Source organism: Armigeres subalbatus, chromosome 1, assembly GCF_024139115.2.
Source record: "Armigeres subalbatus isolate Guangzhou_Male chromosome 1, GZ_Asu_2, whole genome shotgun sequence".
NCBI lineage: Eukaryota > Metazoa > Arthropoda > Insecta > Diptera > Culicidae > Armigeres > Armigeres subalbatus.
In genome coordinates this window covers 231,687,613-231,703,315 of record NC_085139.1, presented here as the reverse complement: position 1 = coordinate 231,703,315, position 15,703 = coordinate 231,687,613, and the positions used below count along the sequence as shown (strand labels likewise).

At 39.3% G+C, this 15,703-nt stretch overlaps 1 protein-coding gene and 1 pseudogene across 1 annotated transcript; both read right to left on the bottom strand.

The window, feature by feature from the left end:
- Positions 1-506: 506 nt before the first annotated feature.
- Positions 507-1,449, bottom strand: LOC134207084 (actin-related protein 3-like; annotated as a pseudogene).
- Positions 1,450-6,732: 5,283 nt separating this feature from the next.
- Positions 6,733-8,484, bottom strand: LOC134211696 (achaete-scute complex protein T3-like). Its single transcript, XM_062688837.1, has 2 exons — positions 7,433-8,484; positions 6,733-7,342 (listed from the first exon to the last, which is right to left on the bottom strand). Exon 1 carries the CDS (start codon positions 8,332-8,334, stop codon positions 7,459-7,461), a length of 876 nt encoding a protein of 291 aa, XP_062544821.1. The 5' UTR covers positions 8,335-8,484; the 3' UTR covers positions 6,733-7,342; positions 7,433-7,458.
- Between the last annotated feature and the right edge of the window lie 7,219 nt (positions 8,485-15,703).

Here is a 15,703-nt window from a genome sequence, read left to right as displayed (position 1 = left end):
TTTACAGAAGTTTACTTACCTGCTCTCTGTCATATTTTCAACTCGATCATTGAAACGAATACCTTCCCGTATTATCGTATATGATACATTCAATACAACATTTGTCAACAATTAACTGATAAAGTTTGATATGCAGTGCGATTTAGATTTTTAATGGACGCAAATGCGACTTTATTTGCTGTTTGTTATTCGATATGTGGTTTACTGGGCCATCAAACTGGAGGAAAAAGTCATTTATAACACCAATTCTGAAACTTCCCAATCTCACACAACCCTAAAACTTCAGACCGATAAGCGTGTTACCGGCATTGTCGAAGATACTTCCTTTTTCTTTAAAAATAAGCAAATGTTTTCTCACCTGTAATGCTCTTATATAATTTCAATAATAGGTTATAAAATCATTTTTAATACATAGTGTTGAGATGTCACCTTATGCCCAGAAAATGAGACAGATTTAGACAAATAGTAGCAGCAGAAGGAACGTCGACAGACCTTTGGGGACAAAACTATGTCATGGTGCCAAATACGGGATTGTGACGACAAATGCCCGGATCGTACATTCCATAGGCGACTTTCATATGACATACCTGGTAAAATCGCACCTTTGAGGCCAACTTACTTTTGTCAAACCACGCATTATTGCATATGATGGGAAATCATCTCAACTCAATTGATTTAGGCTTGATTCATCCCTCGGTCAAGTTCTCAGTAATTCTTAACCGAGCATCTACTCTACGTTTGATGTTAAGCTGAAGCCTTTCGACCGAAATCCCTGAACATAGTCGACTCACCGCTCAAAACAATGTTATTATACAAGGCCGCCGCATATCGATCGGGCAGTTCTGATGAATCGTGTCGACAATCTCCGACAGTGGTGTCGTGTAGTCCGGGTTGGACAACCCTGGATGGAAGAATATTTCTGGTCCAAGGAATCGTTCGTACCCGACGTCGACCCCGAAAGGCTGCTTTGCGATGTTCAGACAGATGAATCCAAACCATTCCTTGGTCAGCTTGGCCGTCTCGATGCTCTGTTCCAGGGATATTCCAACCTCATGCTCATAAAGGAAGCTCTGAACAGAAGAAGTGATGTTCCGACCAGCATTTGAAATGTCCCAGGTGGACTATCCCATGACGTAGCCCTCGGCCACAGGAATCACGTGCGTCACACTGTCGCCACAATTCCCGTCAGCGTTCTTTCCTCTGTCGGACGAGACACCCAACTAGCTGCCCTGTCAGCGCCAGAACTGCCTGCACTGCGATATACAGACCCCGGTACGCGGTGAAGGTCTCGCACATAATCTCCGCGGTGTATTCTCTGTTCTCCGGTATGTTTAGAGGAAACTCTGTCAACAAAAACTGATGTCTTCTATAGTTCGGCACTGCTTCAGGAAGCGTTCCGTCGTCACAATCTTCGACCAATCCGTGGCGTACTGGATACTTAACCGAATACCATGATTATATTAATACTTTTAATTGAAAAAAACATCAAAATAATTTAAAAAACAAAATTCCCAGCCTGTCAACGAAGGGTCGTATGTGATGTTTATTTGCATTTGACATTTTCGGTACATGCGACCTTTTTTGACAAAAGGTCGTATACACGGAATTTTTAATTTCGGCATTTTTTGTCGAAAAGGCTTTTTTTGACAATAGGTCGAATGATCGATTTTCGTTCTATAGGAGGGTTCATCAGTTACGTCGAAACGTTTCGAAATAATATTTTATTAAAATATTAAAATATCGGCACAATTTTATTTTCACGAAAGGAACTGTATATTCTCTATCTTTTAACGTAATAAGCTCGAAATATCCAAATTTGTTACATACGACCTATTCAAAATTCAGTCTAGATTTGGCCGAAAGGTGTTTGGTCGAATAAACCATTAGACCAAAACCCATCTGGCCGAAAATGTCATTTAGCCGAAATGGTCATACGATCAAAAAAGTCGTTTGGCCAAATAGGTCATTTAACATAGCATAGCTATACATTGCCCAACTAAGCAACTACTCTCTACAATCTACTGTATATTGCCACAAATTGGTATATGGGATTAGTACCATTTCCCGACTAGTTAGTCATAACAAAATTTTATCACAATTATATCAATATGTGTTACAAATATCAAAACTTGCAATAATTTTGTTATAAATTCTCTGCCAAAGATGGAGGAAATAAAATTTTATGATCGTCATAACATGATTATAACATAATGTGTTATATTTATTTCTACCGAAAAAAAAATTGCCTACATTTTTGGTAGATAGGAATTGGAAAAAAAAGTGAGGTACCACCTACAGTATAACTTGAATCTACATCCAAAGTTGAACCAGCTGGACAAACTTAATTGCCTACATTATGGATAATCATAATCTTTTCAGGAACATAATTTGCTATAGTACAAGCTATTTTCACCACTTTTTATGTAACACAACGAGTTATATTTTTGTTCAATTAATAACATATTTAGTAATAATTTTGTTAAAACTAGAAGAGATTTTGTTACAATTTTTGTTATTTTAACTACTAATGGTACATGTTTTATAACAACCGCTGTTATAAAAAACTGCTGTAACAGAATAACAAGGTCTGATATAAATCTGTTACTATCTACTGGTCGGGTTCCTATACAGTAGAAGTTGTATACCTAGCCAAGTCCTTCCAATCACGGATCAACATCTACTAGTGAAGATGCAGGGAATCCATACTACCTTTATGGATGTTTCGAATAGGAAAAATGTGTTAGTGGGTAAAGTGAATAATGGAAGCTCTTTTCGACAATATAGAGCGATTGACAATAATATTATATGATGAAAAATTATTAAAAATATTCATTAATTTTCTTACAAACCGTCCAAAGCAGAACAAAGTAACCCGGATCTTGCAAATGTTTCGCAACATATACCGTTTTGACTCAAATCCGGAACACGACTCATATACAGAACAACGGCAACTGACGGCAACGACAATACTGAGCAGAAACACGACAAAACAGGCACTGACTGATTTTCATTTAGACCGCACAACCTGTTAGAAAAATGGCTTTTCCGACCGATTTTCGCTTTGACCAAATTAAATTTTTGATCACACCGTTTTTCATGTAATCGAGCAAGTTTTCCGCGCATATTCCGCAGTATTTTCTATGTATATTTTGAAAAATATCCAACAGAAATTCCGAAAAACTTTCCGTGGATATTCTGAAAATTTTCCTATAGAAATTTGGATCGATTTCTTGCAAAAATTCTGAAGAATTTCTCACGAATAATTTTCCTTGCGAATTCCAAAGAGATTCCAAAGAATTTTCGAAATTTCAAAATAGTTCCTGTGAATAATTCCGGTTATTGTCTTGAAAATATACAAAAAAAAACAGATTAATCCACCTAACGGTGATGGAGCCTTTCTCGTGTAAAAATAGTATTTTGGCCATAATTTTTGAGCAAGATGGGACGAGATTCTGCGTCGAATGAAACTTGTTGTGGGCAAATCGGCTAAGAGTAAGTGCCTGAAAAATGAGTGGAAATTTTTCTTGAAAGAAAATGCCAATTTTCAATACGAAATAATGGGACAGGATTTTGCGTCGAATGCAACATGTTGCGAGCAATTCGGTTAAGGATAAGTGCGTGAAAAATGAGTGAGAATTTTGTACGTGTTTGTTAGGTAAAGAAATGAATTTTGGCCATAGCTTCGAAACCCATAGTCCGATCTGGCCAATTTTCAATAGGAAACAATGAGACAAGATGAGAGTAAGTGCCTAAAAAATGAGTGGAAATTTTTCTTGAAAGAAAATGTATTTTGGCCATAACTTCGAATCCCATAGTCCGATTCGGCCAATTTTCATTTTATCGGTTAAGGATAAGTGCCTGAAAAATGAGTGAGATTAGTTTGCGCACACACATACACACATACACACACACAGACATCACTCCAATTCGTCGAGCTGAGTCGATCGGTATGTAACACTATGGGTCTGCTGGCCTCCTATAACAAGTTCGTTTTTGGAGCGATAATATAACCTTTAGGTATACTTTGTATACGAGAAAGGCAAACAACTTTTGAAAAAAAGGGTAATAAAAAAATTGCCACGCCGCCGCCGTCACCGGCTAAAATGACTTTCGGCGTGACGCCGAAAACGCCGCTGACGCCGGCCAAAATTATGATAAACGCCGCCGCCGACGATTTGTGGACCGGCGCACACCTCTAACTAGGAACTAACTTTCTAAAATCAGTATGGCGAAAGGCATCTAAGATTCGATTTCTTAAAATCAAGCACTTTCGTCGTTTTGGCTATGATCCCACTTCCAAAACCAAACAATGGGACAAGATTCTCCGTCGAATGGAATCTGTTGCGAGTAACTTAGACATTCCCAAAAAAATGTGTCTAAAAAATGTGTACACATACACACACATACAGACATCCCCTCTTTCGTCGAGCTGCATCGATTGGTATATTATACTATGGGTCTCCGGACTTCCTATGGAAAATTCTTTTTGGAGTGATTATATAGCCTTTCGATACAACTTTGTTGTATGAAAAAGGCGGAAATAAAAACATTCAAATTGGACGCATCTAAGCTAAGCTCAAGCTAAAGCTAAGCTAAAGCTAAGCTAAAGCTAAGCTAAAGCTAAGCTAAAGCTAAGCTAAAGCTAAGCTAAAGCTAAGCTAAAGCTAAGCTAAAGCTAAGCTAAAGCTAAGCTAAAGCTAAGCTAAAGCTAAGCTAAAGCTAAGCTAAAGCTAAGCTAAAGCTAGGCTAAAGCTAAGCTAAAGCTGAGCTAAAGCTAAGCTAAAGCTAAGCTAAAGCTGAGCTAAAGCTAAGCTAAAGCTAAGCTAAAGCTAAGCTAAAGCTAAGCTAAAGCTAAGCTAAAGCTAAGCTAAAGCTAAGCTAAAGCTAAGCTAAAGCTTAAAGCTGTTTAAAGCTAAGCTTAAAGCTAAGTTAAAGCTAAAGCTGTTAAGCTTAAAGCTAAGCTAAAGCTAGCTAAAAGCTAAGCTGTGCTAGCTAAAGTTAAGCTAAAGCTAAGCTAAAGCTTGCTTTCAGCCTGTTTAAGCTAAAGCTTAAAGCTGTTAAAGTTGCTCAGCTTGCTTAAAGCTTGCTAGTGTTGCTTAAAAGCTTGCTCAGGTTAAGCTAAAGTTTTGCTTAAAGCTGCTTAAAGTTAAGCTTAAAGCTGCCTGTTTGTTAAGCTGTAAAGCTAAGTTTAAAGCTAGTTTGCTAAAGCTGTTAAAGTTTGCTTAAAGCTAAGCTAGTTTGCTAAAGCTGTTTTCGTTTAAAGCTAAGCTAAAGCTAGCTAAAGCTGTTTAAAGCTGTTTAAAGCTGGCTAAAGCCACGCTAAGGTCAAACTAAGGCCAAGCTAAGGCCAATCTAAAGCCAAGCTAATGACATGCTAAGGCCAAGCTAAAGCCAAGCTAAAGCCAAGCTAAATTCAAGCTAAGGCCAAGCTAAAGCCAAGCTAAGGCCAAGCTGAATCCAAGATAAAGTCAAACTGAAGCCAAGCTAAGGCCAAGCTGAGGCCAAGCTTACCGCAAGTTCAAGTCAAGCTAAAGCCAAGTTAAAGCAAAGCTAAAGCCAAGTTAAGGCCAAGCTACGGCCCAGCTAAAGCCAAGCTAAAGCCAAACTAAAGCCAAGCTAAAGCCAAGCTAAAGCCAAGCCAAAGCCAAGCTAAATTCAAGATAAAGTCAAGCTAAAGCCAAGCTCAAGCCAAGCTAAAGCCAAGCTAAAGCCAAGCTAAAGCCAAGCTAAGGTCAAGCTAAAGCCAGTCTTGAGCCAAGCTAGAGCCAAGTTGAAGCCAATTCAGAGCTATGCTCAAGCGAAGCTAAAGGCAAGCTAGAGCCAAGCTAAAGCCAAGTTGGAGCCAAGTTAAAGCTAAGTCAAAGCCAAGCTAAGGTCAATCGATGAGCAAGAGTATTTACCAGTGGGTTCCAGACCGGCAACTCTGATTGGTATTTTACTTATTGCTTAAGAAGGGGAATTCAAATGTATCCTACCAGTGACACTTGTGGAGATGTAGAGGATTCGGCGGTATCATGTAGCAACTTATGCCGACCTTACAATCCTGTCCGATTCATGTTAACTGTAAGAATAATGGGCATGTACCCGGTTATTTGCTAATTAATTTAAAGAACTAAATATTTACCAACTCCAACTCAATAAATTGAATTAAATTCAACGAAAAACAATGTTTAGTCTATTATGAAAAAAATAAGAATGATATTATTGCGTTTCAATATACTTCAATTTGGAAACCGAAAATCGTCGTATTTCTCTTATTTTGAAATTATTCTTTTTATTTTATTCAATGAAAAGTGACACCATTCTCAGAAAAGAATACGATCATTTTTATGTCCCAACGAAAAATAGAAAAAGAAAATTCTTCCATTCTCGTTTACTCCCGGGTAGCTTCGTTCTTTCCCATTCAATTCATAAGAAGCAAAGTTTTTTTTTCCTTCGATTTGGGATCAACAAAGATTTCTCTTTCACCGCATGATACACGAAGAAGAAAACAAGAACAAATGAACTGGAAGAGGACACCAAGAGGACACAGCGCAAAACAGAGAGGAAGAACCACTTGTACACCGGAGACCCTATTTGCAATTTCCCGAGAATCATCCATCCTTGCTTGCCTCAGCTGGGAGCATAAATCCACACAGGTTCAATAAAATTCAAATTGCGCACCGTACAATCCACACCTGGGACGGGGTTTTCTCCGGTAATTTGGTAACTAAGAAAAGTCAAGGTTGAATATTGATTTTTGTTTTAAATTGCTTTTGTATTCTTTTCCATTCAATCGTTCTTAACATAGCCTTGTACTTAGATTGCTACAAGTTGGTTGCAAATCTTAACATCTAGAGTTGGGATCGTAAAAACTAGCAGTCACTGGTGGCCGTTGTCGCCTTCTTAACTTAGTTGAGTGCGTTTCCCGCAGAAATTAATAACAACGTTAACAAGAAGATCCTCGCGGGGCGCGGACTGGACATCAATCATCCGGCCCGGCCCGCTCGGTTAATTACATACTATTCGCTAAACAGAGTAGGAGTAGAAACCGCTTTGACTAGATTGGCAGTTTGTTCACCACCAAACAGCGGCACTTACTGGCAGTGTCGAGAATTTCGAGTTGTTCTTGCAATTAGTACAGTCTGTTTGTTCTCAGGGGGGGGTGAGGTGAGTGCCCGGCGACGGTCAGTGCGCCACTCCGGGGAATGCTTCGCTGCGGTGACAACGTTTCAGGTTGACTCCACCGTGCGCAATTGTCGGCAGACGGAAAGGATTCCATGACGTGCGTGTTGACCCAGTCCAGCCGGAGCTCTCGGGAGTACGTCAGTTCGGTACGAAGACGCAATCTTTTTGGTTTGTTCTGTAAGTGAGAAGAAGATAGGGGTTTTATTAGATTTTTTGAATGACAACAGTTTGACGAGCTGTGGATCCCGACCGGGAAGATACTAACCTCATAGTGATAAATCGATTAACAGATCACTGTTGCTGTTGCCACCAGGTGATAGCATCCAGAAGTTCTTCGTCCTCTGGATTCTGGGGGCTCATTCCTTCGTCGTATTCCTCGTGGTACATTTCCGATTTGTACACTTGCTGATGGTTTCCCATGACATGGATGTAGTTGTTATTGCCGCTGGGGCTGAGACTGGTCATGCCCGGAATCATCGTTTGATGGTGCTGCTGAATAGGAATTTCCGAGGTGTACGAAGGTGCCGGCGAGGTGGATGGGTCAATGTAGATATCATAAGGCTCGTTCTTGAAAGTGGTAGCTCCCATCTGCGAGTACGAGTTTTCAGAAATTTGCGATGGAGTCGGCGAGGAGGCAGTTGATGACTCAGACATAGTTCCGTAATAAGAACTCGAGGAAGATATCTGACTCAGACAACTCTGATTGTTTTCACTATTCTCGTCCAGCATCTTCTGCAGACTACGGATGTACTCCACCGCCATGCGAAGCGTGTCAACCTTACTGAGCTTCTTGCTGGCTCCGCGACCACCATTGGACAACGCCGAAACCACAGTCGGTGGAATATGCTGGCGCAGGTTTGCAAATCCATTGTTCACTTGCTTCACACGGTTGCGCTCGCGTGCATTCCTCCGCTGTACGGAAGCCGCTTGTTGGGGAGTCGGCGCGTACGGCAATCCACAGTAAGCATATTTCTTCGCAGCAGTCACTCCTGTTTTGCACTTCAGTCCAACTCCTTGAGGCAGGTTTGTCACCATCATTGGAGCTGGCGCAATTGGCCGCTTCCCATGGTGATTGATTGGCTTATGCTGCTGCACCAGAATGCAGTTGTTTGGCAGAATGTTATGAATGTTTTGCCCTAAGGCCATGCTTCTCATTACGGCTGCCATCTGTTAGAATTCACTTAACACTTTTGTCCACAAAAAGTCCTCCGATCAATTTTCAACTCTCTTCCCACAATTTCCAAACACTTGCACTCAAACGCAACTTGTTATTATCACTGGATTCCCAGATGTTTCCGTAACGAAAGCTGTTCCCGAAATGCTACCTTTTCGTCCTAAGCCCTTGCATTTTGTACGTACGCACAGCCGAAGGTACCTGCTCCGAAGGGACCTCCACCAACACACTCTCTCGCCTGTGCTCCTTCATTTCTCTCATTCGCACAGGTCCTTCCGCACATGTGCAGCAGGATCACTGCCCGCCATCCTCCTCCACCCTATTCCGGCACAACATACATTCGAAGCATACTCTCTCACCATAAATCCACAATACTCTCTCCCTACGCTCGGCCCCGCTCAACTTCGGCTTAAGCCGAACTGTAAGTCAGACGACCCGAACCGATAGGGACGCGTGCCGCCAGAGCCGTCGCATGGCTCACAAACTATCTCAGCTGGCCCCCTCCCCGTCCATCACCCACTCACACAGCGATCAGCCATCCTCTTGTACACAGACCTCGTCGTCAGCTTTTATGTTGCGCTGTTCGGAAACATCATGTGTCTCTCCGCCATGGGGAACGGGTGCGAGCGAAACAGAAAAACCACCCGGCCGATTTGGATCAGGAGTGCGGGCTGCCGAGGGGGGTGGACGTTGCAGATGCTTCTTCGGTTCGGAGTCGCGCGCGCTGCCGCGCTGAGTCGTACGACTGCGACGATGACGACGACGCAAAAGCAAAATTCGGATCCGTACATCTTCTTATTGGCGTGCTGCCACTGATGGCCCTACTGGCGGCTCCGGCTGTAGGCGAGGTGGGCACCGTTCGTGAGTGTGTGGATGGATGGAAAGGTGGAATAAGCAGCCCAAAGGAAGGATATGGGCAAACATGGGAGGAGGCGGATGGTCGAAATTTGATAGCATGTTGCTTCTTATTCGAAGTGATTCTCTTGGGAAGATGTTTATGCGACGGATGATGATGATGGTGATGATGATCGTCATGGCGATCATCAATGATGATGACGATGACGATGATTGTTTTGGGATAATGACGATGATGGAACGAAAGATGGTGCGTAAAGGACTGAGATGAGAGGATCGACACTGATGGAATATATTGTTTTGAATACGGATGCTGCCGGCTGAAGCTCAAGGTGCAGCGAAAAACTTTTGGGAGAGTTTGGTCAGTTGCATGTGCACCTTCACCGAGGATGCTGCGTTTATGGGAGTTTTGGGTTAGGTGCCGTGATGACAAGTTGAACGTGGAATATTTACGTCAAGTCGAATGGGATGATTGGATTTTTTTTATTAGGTTGAATTTTAGATTAAATCACATTAAGTGAAATACATCTTTGCAAAGATGATTTATTTAAAGTAATTAGACATTCGAAGAAATCTTATGAACATCAACATTAACGGTTCTCATCATTTAATCCAATTCGAGCATATTAAATCAACTTCTGACTAAATACGCATGATTTTTGTACTAAGTCTGTGATTTATAAAATTATTGATTTTAATTTAATTTTCAGTACGCACTGAAAGTCATGAAATACCTTCATATAGAAACTATTAATTATGGAGATTTTCTTATCAGATGCTGTATAAGCTGGACAAACGTCAAACGTCTGATGGCTTTCGAAAACTTTTTTTTCCGCTTATTGTGGGCTTTGTTTATGTTTTTCAATTTTTCCTAGACCTTGAACTGTCCTAGTGATTGCCTTCAGCACAAAAGAGTAAAAATCTTGCACAAATTTTGGAAAACATTTTTCTAAGGATAAGATCCATCACTGAGTACATCCAAAACTCCTGAAAATAAATAAATTTCCAATAATTCCATAGTCGTGGCGGATCTGATGATATCGGATAAATTTTCGAATTTTTCCAATCGTTGCCATATCTGGTGTATATGATTGCAAGGTTGATAGAAAATGGAAAGTATGTTCCAGCGAAAAGTAGATCCAGATAAAAAAAAGGTAGCACGCTCGATGGTCGGCTTGAGAATAGAATAAAACATTCTTCGGAACAAAAGATCGTGTAAGAATTTGAAGAAAATTTAATGAAATTTACATGTAGGGTTACTGCTCCTCCACTTCATCTCTTAACTCTCATGTTATTCACATCAAAACAAAGCAAATGGAAAGGAATTTTATTTGTTTCTCATTTTTAAGATTTTCTTAAAAATTTCTTTTTTCACGATTCGATGAATATATAATCTTGACCAGGGGGACAGTTCGGTGCTTAAAAAAAGTACTAACACTAAGTTTAACACAGAAACTACGTTTATTCACTAATTAATACGCGAACAGAAGTAGTCACGGTCGTAAGGGTATGCGATAATACAATTTTTCCTGGCGAAACGAAACGGAACGAAATTTGAAATGTCTATGGGGTCGTACACTTATTACGTAAGCAATTTTTCTGAGTTTTTCGACCCCCCCTTCCCCCATGTAAGATTTTTTTCATACAAATGATTTTTTATTTACATGGAGCGTAAGATATTGACCGACCCCCCTCCCCCCATAAGTGCTTACGTAATATGTGTTTGGCCCCTATGATTCGAAACGAAAACGGAACTAAATCAAGGTCCATTTAATTCGAAATTTTTCGAAACGAAACGAAATTTTATTTTTTTTCCGCGGAATTTTTGATGAATTGCTTATGTACGCAATTTAAATTAAATTTTTGGAAGTCAAATAAGGCCGTTACAAAAATTTAATTTAAATTATGCCCTACTGGTCTTCGGAAGGTCGTGGGTTGGTGGGAAGGTGGATAATAATAAAAAAATAAAATGAAAAAAATAAAAAATAAACTCCTCGGGTTAGTTAAAGAATTGAATAAGTCCTCAAAATTACCCGAATTTGTTTTGTTGCTCTCTTAAATAATAATTTTGGGGGGGGGGGGGGGGGGGAGACATACTTGTTTTTGAACATTTGTATTGTCCTAACTGTTATGCAACAAATAGAGTTTCAAGAAGTAACAGGAGAAGCTGGTTAGTGAAGCAGTTTCAAAGGAGTTTATCGTGAAGCGTATGCCCCCCAATCAGTTTTATATCAGTTTGCAATTCTTCTCGTGGTGAGCACTTTTTGGATATAATTCTGTAAAAACCCTTATTTCACTTTATAATTAATTTATTATGCTAAAGCATACTTCATATCGTCATATAGAGGAGCAAAATATATCGGTAATACAATCAGCACGAGCTATCAAAGGTTCGATAGCGAATCCGATCGACCGATCGACTTTAGAGGTGGTTAAGCATCTGAAATTTGTATATCTATCGCTTAGGATCATAAGGACGTAACTGCGTTGATCGATTTCTCTTCGACGATGCTTTCTTTTTAACAAAAATGCAGCGAATGTAGACACACAAAAACATTTAAAAAATACGGATTTGTGTAGTGGTTTGATGCCAATCTTTGTTCCACCTTAAGTGTAAGAAACAGCTGCTTTGGGCTGTATTAGCTGAACCTGAATGCAATCATGAGTCTTTACTTTCAGCTATTCTACTGATCTTTCAATCCGTTCTGAACGTTTGCAAATTCAATACATAGATCTAGAAATACCTAGACTCTCCAATCTTACATACATATGTTGCAAATGGGAAAACATACTTTTGCATAAAAACAATAAAGACGGATCCTTAAAAAAATGAAAAACGATCCATATCTGAATGTTCCATAAAACGCTACCATGAATCCAAAAAAAAAAAATAGTTCATAACTAAGGTAAAGTTTATAAATAGCTTAGGGAAACAGTTCCATTAACATGGTCAAGAAAAACAATACAATTTTTACTATTTTCCCATGAACGTATGACAAATTATTCATAAATCTTTGGAAAATGGTCCATAAAATAGTAGTAGAAATTTTGATGTCATGTCCATCAAACTATTTAATTTATTACGAGACGCTGAGAATACACCATTTGAACACTCGCCCAAGCAAATTCAGCAAAATGTAGTCATGTAACTTCTGTCCTAATGTTGGTTTTTCATTAAAGCACCCATTCCGTTGGTATGGAAAAGTAGGCCGTTTTATCATTCAAAGAAGAACTGTAAACCATAGGTATTATGATCAGGAATTGCAAAAACAATATTTTTTTGCAATTCCTGATCATAATATCTAGTTTACAGTTCGGCTTTGAATGATAAAACGGCCTACTTTTCCATACCAACGAAATGGGTGCTTTAATGGACATTATGCAACTCAAATGGGTTGCATAATATTCATTATAACACTCATTTGGGTGCTATAATGAAAAACCAACATAAGAACAGTAGTTACATGACTACATTTTGCTGAATTAGCTGAGTAAGTGCTCAAATAGTGTATTCTATGCGCCCCGTAATAGATTAAATAGTTTGGTGGACATGACATCAACAATTTCCAAAGGCAAGTACATCTATCGCTTCACGGCTTATCGAACTATGCAATGTGGTACGGTAACATGGAATCTGATTGTTCTTCGCAGCAACATAATTTATTTGCAAGAATGATCATGTGGAGTAACCTAGACTGTACAATTTTGGTACAGACTAATCAATTTAAAGTCCATTTTTCGCCATTGCAAAAACTCAATTTTTTCTGCACTCGTAGTATTTACACACACAACTCGTGCTGAAAAAATCATCTTTTTACAACTTGCACAGACTACTATTTTGATTCATAAAACTTCAAATTTGCGCATTTTTTATCATGATGATGATCCATAGTTTCTGTAATATGTTCCATAAGTTTGGCCATTGCGGTGCGGTAAGATGCGCGGCTACAAAGCAAGACCATGCTGAGGGTGGCTGGGTTCGATTCCCGGTGCCGGTCTAGACAATTTTCGGATTGGAAATTGTCTCGACTTCCCTGGGCATAAAAGTATCATCGTGTTAGCCTCATGATATACGAATGCAGAAATGGTAACTTGGCTTAGAAACCTCGCAGTTAATAACTGTGGAAGTGCTTAAGGCTCAAGACTCCATCACAATGTTTTGAAAATTAATGACTGTATCGCTTGTTTGTAATAGTGAGGCAATTGGTACGGAAAAGTGCAGCAGCGATAAATAAATTTTGTTTACAACTGGGGTGGGTGGAAATGGGGTGTTAAAAATATGCCAGCTGATGCATAATGTTGCCAGACTTGACGAAATGTTTATTTTATATCATAACACATGTTCACGGTGTATCAAATATATGGGTTTTTACCGGTTAATTTTTTTTATACACCACTTGGAATGTAACAGAAGCTTATATAACATGTTTAAATATTTATTCTTGGTTTATTTGCTCAATCTGACAAACAGCAATGATTTTTTCCAAAAAATAAATCTGGCAACGGTGAAGAGATGACTATTTTCTTGTGTATGCACACATTTGTTTGCGTGTTGGCGTGGACGTGGCTAGCGTATACGTTGTATTGTTTGGATTGAATGAAGTTGCATCGCGTAGATTTTGTTCTCACCATTTCACTTATTGCGCTAGTGAATTTGATTCTTCCGCATTTTATTGCATTCACAATACGATCGTCAAATTTGTCTCTCACTTCGATTTTTGGAAAGCAGTTTTCAACAGTTTTTGGACGTGAAGTCAATTAATCGGTAGTCAAGATTGAATAAAAAGATGAAACTTAGTTAGTGAATATGTTTTAGGAGTGATTAATTAAGGAAACAGTGGGGAAATATCAAGTGAAAATCAAGTGCGTGTGTATGTGCTTGTTCCGAACGTTCGGAGTTAGTATGCGTTAGATAAAAATGCGAATGTCGGTCTAGGAAAAAAGCAGTTTTCACCGTTTTTCCAGCAATTCCTCAGTAATTGTTAGTTTGGATAAGTGAAAAATTAATATGAAAATGTAATGAATATGCAATGAATGAGGTAAGTCGGCGAATAGCCCCAAAATATTGAATTTAGCTCAAAACTTTATTAGTATTAGTGCGGATTCGAATAAAATCATCGTCATCTACGGATTGATTAAGGTTTATAGAGCATTCTTCTTCTTCTTCTTATTGGCATTACATCCCCACACTGGGACAGAGCCGCCTCGCAGCTTAGTGTTCATTAATCACTTCCACAGTTATTAACTGCGAGGTTTCTAAGCCAAGTTACCATTTTTGCATTCGTATATCATGAGGCTAACACGATGATACTTTTATGCCCAGGGAAGTCGAGACAATTTCCAATCCGAAAATTGCCTAGACCGGCACCAGGAATCGAACCCAGCCACCCTCAGCATGGTCTTGCTTTGTAGCCGCGCGTCTTACCGCACGGCTAAGAAGGGCCCCTGGTTAGAGCCTAGAGTGATTGAAATTTTGACTTTTGCGCTCCCTTGTGCTTGAACGATAACATTTGCTGTTTTGGTTAACCTCCTAAATTTTCAACTGAATTGGTTATAATATAACTGTGTACGAGCAGTTTAAAGTTTGTATGGAAATTACTATAGCAAACGCCCCGTATGTGAGAGATCGTTACGTGAGGCGGATCACTAACTATTTAGGGGAAGATCACCTCCCAATACCGGACACTTCTTAAAACGACACTACTTGTAGAAGTCCCTCCTTCATCTTATTAAGTACAAAAGGAAGCTATTGAGCAGGCTTCTAACGGCAAGGAATATCAGATCTTCATGTGATAAACTTTGTACAAAACTACACTTACTTCAATTCAATTGTTTCTTCTTGCTGAGAAAGCCACAGAAATTAGCAGAAACAAAAATTTAAGAGGACATTGAAAAAGGTGGAAATTTGGATTAGGATGTAAAAAAATTAGCTGAAGAGTCAAATAAGTTCCACTAACAATTTTTAATATTTACAACTTAAAGCACGTGAATAATTTTACTATTCTGAATTATGTCTACTCGTGTAACAGGAACTTAGTCACATTTGAACATGATGCAATAGTGTCCGGTACTGGGAAACATTTTTCTGAATCGTAAAGTTTTTCACCAAAATTCATCGTCGAAAAACGTGTTCAAATGATCAAATATAGTTTGTATGAATCATCAATGGTCAATAATCATATTTTGTGTTTCTTTCTTCTATCTATTCTTCCTTTGAGGCAATATAATTCACGAAGAGGATGAGCGATTTGCGAGATTTCCTCACTAATCAATTCGTATTGGGATCAGCTGTGTTTCTATATGCATAAGGTTAGTAAATTTTAAAGGAAAAGTTGGGAAAATTGTCAAAATACAATATTAAGGCGAGTTTGAAGAAAACCTAATGCGATCGCTCGAAAAATGATCTAGAGTTCGGCGTCGTCGCAATCAACGTAGAAAATGACATTTCGAACGTTAAACGAAAATACCCGAGCAACGCAGGGTACGTCCTGCTAGTATGGTATAAAA

What these genes read in the sequence shown, in the direction of transcription:
- LOC134211696 (XM_062688837.1), bottom strand. Translation starts at nt 8,334, where the DNA reads ATGGCAGCCGTAATGAGAAGCATGGCCTTAGGGCAAAACATTCATAAC.